At 45.9% G+C, this 4,268-nt stretch overlaps 1 protein-coding gene across 10 annotated transcripts in view; it reads left to right on the top strand.

Annotated features, from left to right (window-relative positions):
- Positions 1 to 3,596: 3,596 nt before the first annotated feature.
- THOC2 (THO complex subunit 2) overlaps positions 3,597 to 4,268 on the top strand; it is a 95,091-nt gene continuing 94,419 nt past the window's right edge. For all 10 annotated transcript variants that reach the window (XM_069074035.1, XM_069074034.1, XM_069074033.1 and 7 more), the window contains exon 1: positions 3,597 to 3,780. In XM_069074035.1, the coding sequence (XP_068930136.1) occupies positions 3,620 to 3,780 (161 nt within the window). In that variant the 5' untranslated portion in view covers positions 3,597 to 3,619. The remainder of the gene's footprint in view (positions 3,781 to 4,268) is intronic.

Here is a 4,268-nt window from a genome sequence, read left to right as displayed (position 1 = left end):
AAGAAGAAGAAGAAGAAGAAGAAGAAGAAGAAGAAGAAGAAGAAGAAATCTGAACCTTGTGGCACTGGATGAGGCCCATAATTTCTTATTTATTCCTGGGGTCATCACAAAATATGTTTTCAGTGAATCTAGAGAAGATGAGCTTATATCCCAGTATCAATATTCAATTACAATACATAGCCATTTTATTCACCTGGGAAAGAGCCAAACACCAAATATCAAAGGTTTGGGGAAGGAAGGCAGTACAGCACAGTGAATAGAGAGCTAGCACTGGAATCAGGAAGTCCTGGGTCATCAGTCTATCATGTACCCACTGTGCTAAGTGCTGGGGACACAAAGAAAGCCAAAAAACTGTCTCTGCCATCAGGGGACTTGAAGTATAGGGAAGGCACCATGCAAACAACTGTGTGTAAACCAGATAGGCACAGGAGAAATTAGAGATAATTTCAGGGGGTAAGCAGTAGAATGAAGAGAGATTGGAAATGGCTTCTTATAGAAAACGAGACTTTAGCTGAGACTTGAAGGCTTCCCCTTGAGGTAGGGGAAGCCAAGAGGCATAATGGAGGAGGTAGACTATTTCAGGCATGAGAGCCAGCCAGTGAAAAGGTTGAAAGTTAGGAGATGGTGGATCCTGGGAGAGTAATAGTAAGGAGGCCCCTGTCACAGCATCATAGAATATATAGATGTGAGTAAAGGAGAGAAACACCAGAAAGATAGGAAGGAGCCAGGTAAGGAAGGGCTTTAAAAGTCACACAGAGATTTTCTACTTGATCCTGAAAGTGACAGGGAGCCACTGCAGTTTATTGAATAGGCGAGTGACAGGGTTAGATCTGTACTTTAGGAAAGTCAATTTGATATCTGAGTGGAGGATGGTTTGGAATGAGGTAGAGGGAACTATCAGGAGATTGTTGTAACTTACCAGATATGAGAGCTGCATTAGAGTGGCAGTGGTGTCAGAGCAGAGAAGGGGGTATGTGTATATGTATGAGATATATGTTATCTCTCCTTTTTTTTTTTTTGAGGGAGCAATGCAGGGCAGTTGGGTTAACTGACTTACCCAAGGTCACACAGCTAATAAATGTTAAGTGTCTGAGGTGCATGTGTGAGCATATACATTTAGTGGGCCTGACCTGGATGAAGATACAGAAAAGAAGACTGAAAAGGAACAGATAGGCAGGAAGAGAACCAAAAGTGAGAAGTGCCACAAAAACTCAGAGATAAGAGGGCATCCAGGAGAGTGATGGACACTGTCAGAGGCAGTGCAGAGAGGTCAAGGAAGACAAGGACTGAAAAAAGGCAATGGGATTTAGCATTCAAGAGATCACTAGTAACTTTGGAGAGGGCTGTTTCAGTTGAATGATGACAGTTCAATTCAGGCTTCTGACAATTCAATTCTGGCTGTATGAACTTGGATAGGTCACTTAACTTGCCAGTGCTCTAGGGTGACTGTTTAAATTGCAGAGAAGGTGCCAACTTGAATTAGTAGAGTGAACTTTCTTATTCAGGAGTTCCTTATGTTAATGAAATCACAGATCTGGTTCAAAACAAACACGAATCTACTTCCAGATAAAGAAGTGATGAACGGAGTGCAGATTGAAGCATATTTTTTCTCTTTATTTTTATTCCTTTTTTTGTAACATAGCTAATGTGGAAATATGTTTTGCATGACTTCATATATATAATGGGCATCATATTGCTTGCCTTCTTAGTGAGTGGGGGAGGGAGAAAATTTGGAACTTAAAATAAAAATAAAAAATCCTACTCTTTCTCTAGCTAAAATTTGTCATTGAGCACATTTTGTGAAATGTTAGGGAAATTTTATATTCTTTGAATTGTGTCTCTACTGTCAATCCGTGTCTAAAATATTTCATTTCTCAAAGAAAAACAAACAAATTAGCTGGATAACCTGCTTCTTTCTTAAACCCATCAAAAATGAGGAGACCTAGGCAATAATAAAAATCTCAATTATATTCTGGCTTTTACTGTCCTCTGATTTTCATGTATCAGTCTTGTTTCTTCAAGTACCTGGTAAAATTTTTGAGAACAGAAACTGTCATTTATATCTTTTCAAAAAATTCTCCACAGTTTAGTGATGAACAACAAATGGGATAACATATGTTTAAGTACTTTGTAAACTATAAAGTTCTATGGTTGCCCAGGGCAAAGAATAAATACACGCGTCTAAACACATAAAACATTTTTTCTTACTCCACGACTGACCTCCTCTGATTCAACTGAGGTATCACGGAAAGCAAGCAGGTAATCTTGGGTGCTAGGTTAATAATTCGTGGACTAGATTATCTGAACAGTCCGAACATTCTGTGATCTCAAATCTCTTCCTTCCTGTGGGCCTCTCAAAACAACGAGTTCGATATGTCTATCCTTGTTACAAAAGTAGAATTTTCTTTAGAAAGTTACCTTTTCTAAGCTCCTCAGTATGTTAAGGTAAATAACAAAATTTAAGTGGTGAATGGAGAAATGCAGGATCTCAGGATGTCAGAACTAGCATTTTGAGCAAGTGTTTTGCAAGCCCTGTTATGTAAAGGGAAGCTGAAGTATTTGGATGGGAAAGGACTCAGTATCGCAATAAGTCAGAGCTACGAGAAGCTTTTAGAATCCAACTATTTGAAACACTTCTGTGGTTGAGGAGGAAATGGAGATTCATAGTGAAAAGAAGGGAATGAAGACGTCTGAGTTCTAGTGCTCTTAGAGACTCAGTAGTCTCGGCATCTCCAGTTAAAAAGGGAGCAACTGAGATAGAGACCAGGGAAGGGATTTAGGGGCGAGAGATGTCTGAGTGAAAAGAGGCTTTACAGAGTGTTCAACATAGTATTGCTACAGTGCAGAGAAATCGAGGCCAAGGGAAGGGTTTAAAAGTCTTAGGATTGCAGAATGTTGGAGCTCTAAAGGGGGAGATTAAAATACAGAGGAAAGGATTTAGGGTATTAGAATAGTGGACGGTAAGAGCTCTTAACGGGCATCGCAGTGATTAAAATCTCCACGACGGTTTCCTTTCTTGTAGGTTAAATCTAAATTATGGGACTTTCAGTTTTCATGTTTCTCTCCAGGACCATGCTGCTAATATATGTTTAAAGGACACCTTCTGCCCGGCCGTTCCCCCAATTTTTTTGGCTTGGATTAGACTGAATAGCTTGGTAGAGGAGCTGTAAACACGGGGAGCCAGTCGGCTCCACTCGTGTCGAAAGGGGGAAACTGAGGGATGGAGCGCGGAAAGCCGAGACTGTGCAGTGATCGCCCCCACTGCGTGCACATGCACACGTGGCAGGCTCAGCTCGAGGCTGGGTTCTCACTACAAGTTCCCTTGGGGTTCGCTGAAAGTGTCTCGGGGCTCGTAGCAAAGGTGGGAGGTGGAGTAGGCGGGCCAGCGAGCGTGGGAGCCCCGGCGGCTTTCCCGGTTTCCCGCTTCCTTTTTTTTTTTTTCCTCAGGGCAGCGGGGGGGGGGGGGGGTAGCGCGCCTCCGCGGAAGACAAACCTCAGTGCGCGTGCTCGCGGCCACTCTCGCTCGTGCCCGCCCTGGCGGGGAGGGGCGGTTGTGGGTGGGGGTGGGGCCGGCTCTGGTAGGCGGGGAAGGTGGTGAGCGAGCGCTGCGGCTCCCAGCATGCCCCGTGGGCGGTGCTCCCCTTTGACCCTCTTTTGCTCACTATACATCCGGGCTCCAGCTCCTCGAGAGAGGAAGATGGCGGCGGCGACGAGCGGAGCGACTTCGGTGGTTCCCTACGAGTGGATAAAAAATTGGGAGAAAGTGGGCAGGCTCGAATTGTGAGTGAAGGGGCTATTAGGGGTTCACGGGGCCGCGGTGCTGCGGCCCGACAGTTTTTCGGGTTCGATGAGGCTTTTTTTGGTGGGGGGGGGGCGGCGGCTTTCCTTTGCTCCCCCACCCCTCCCCCTCTCCCCTAGACGGCGGCTGAGGAGAATTTGGGAGGACTTTGTAAGTCCGGAGGCCTAGGTGCCCGGGCAAATCCCTGGGCCTCCGCCCCGACTCCGCTCCCCTCCCATTTTTAAGTGTCCGGCACGGCCTGGCTCTTCCCGCTCGGTGCTTTCGCGTCGAGTCTGGAAGCCGGGGAGCGCTCCCTTAGTTTGAGGCCCCAGCTCCCTCCTGGTCTCGCTCCCTCACCTCGACCCCACTTTTCCTGCTGCCTACTTTCACGTTTTCTCCCCGATTCTGGTTCCTCCCAAACTCCCTTTTGCTCCCGGTTTCCCTCCCCAGCGCCCCTTTCTTTCTCTTCGCTTTTTGTTCCCCCACCCCC

Source organism: Petaurus breviceps, unplaced genomic scaffold, assembly GCF_028583685.1.
Source record: "Petaurus breviceps papuanus isolate PSGF00001 unplaced genomic scaffold, PetGlider_PUasm1.0 90881, whole genome shotgun sequence".
In the NCBI taxonomy this organism is placed as follows: Eukaryota; Metazoa; Chordata; class Mammalia; order Diprotodontia; family Petauridae; genus Petaurus; species Petaurus breviceps.
This window is presented reverse-complemented; position numbering and strand designations above follow the sequence as displayed.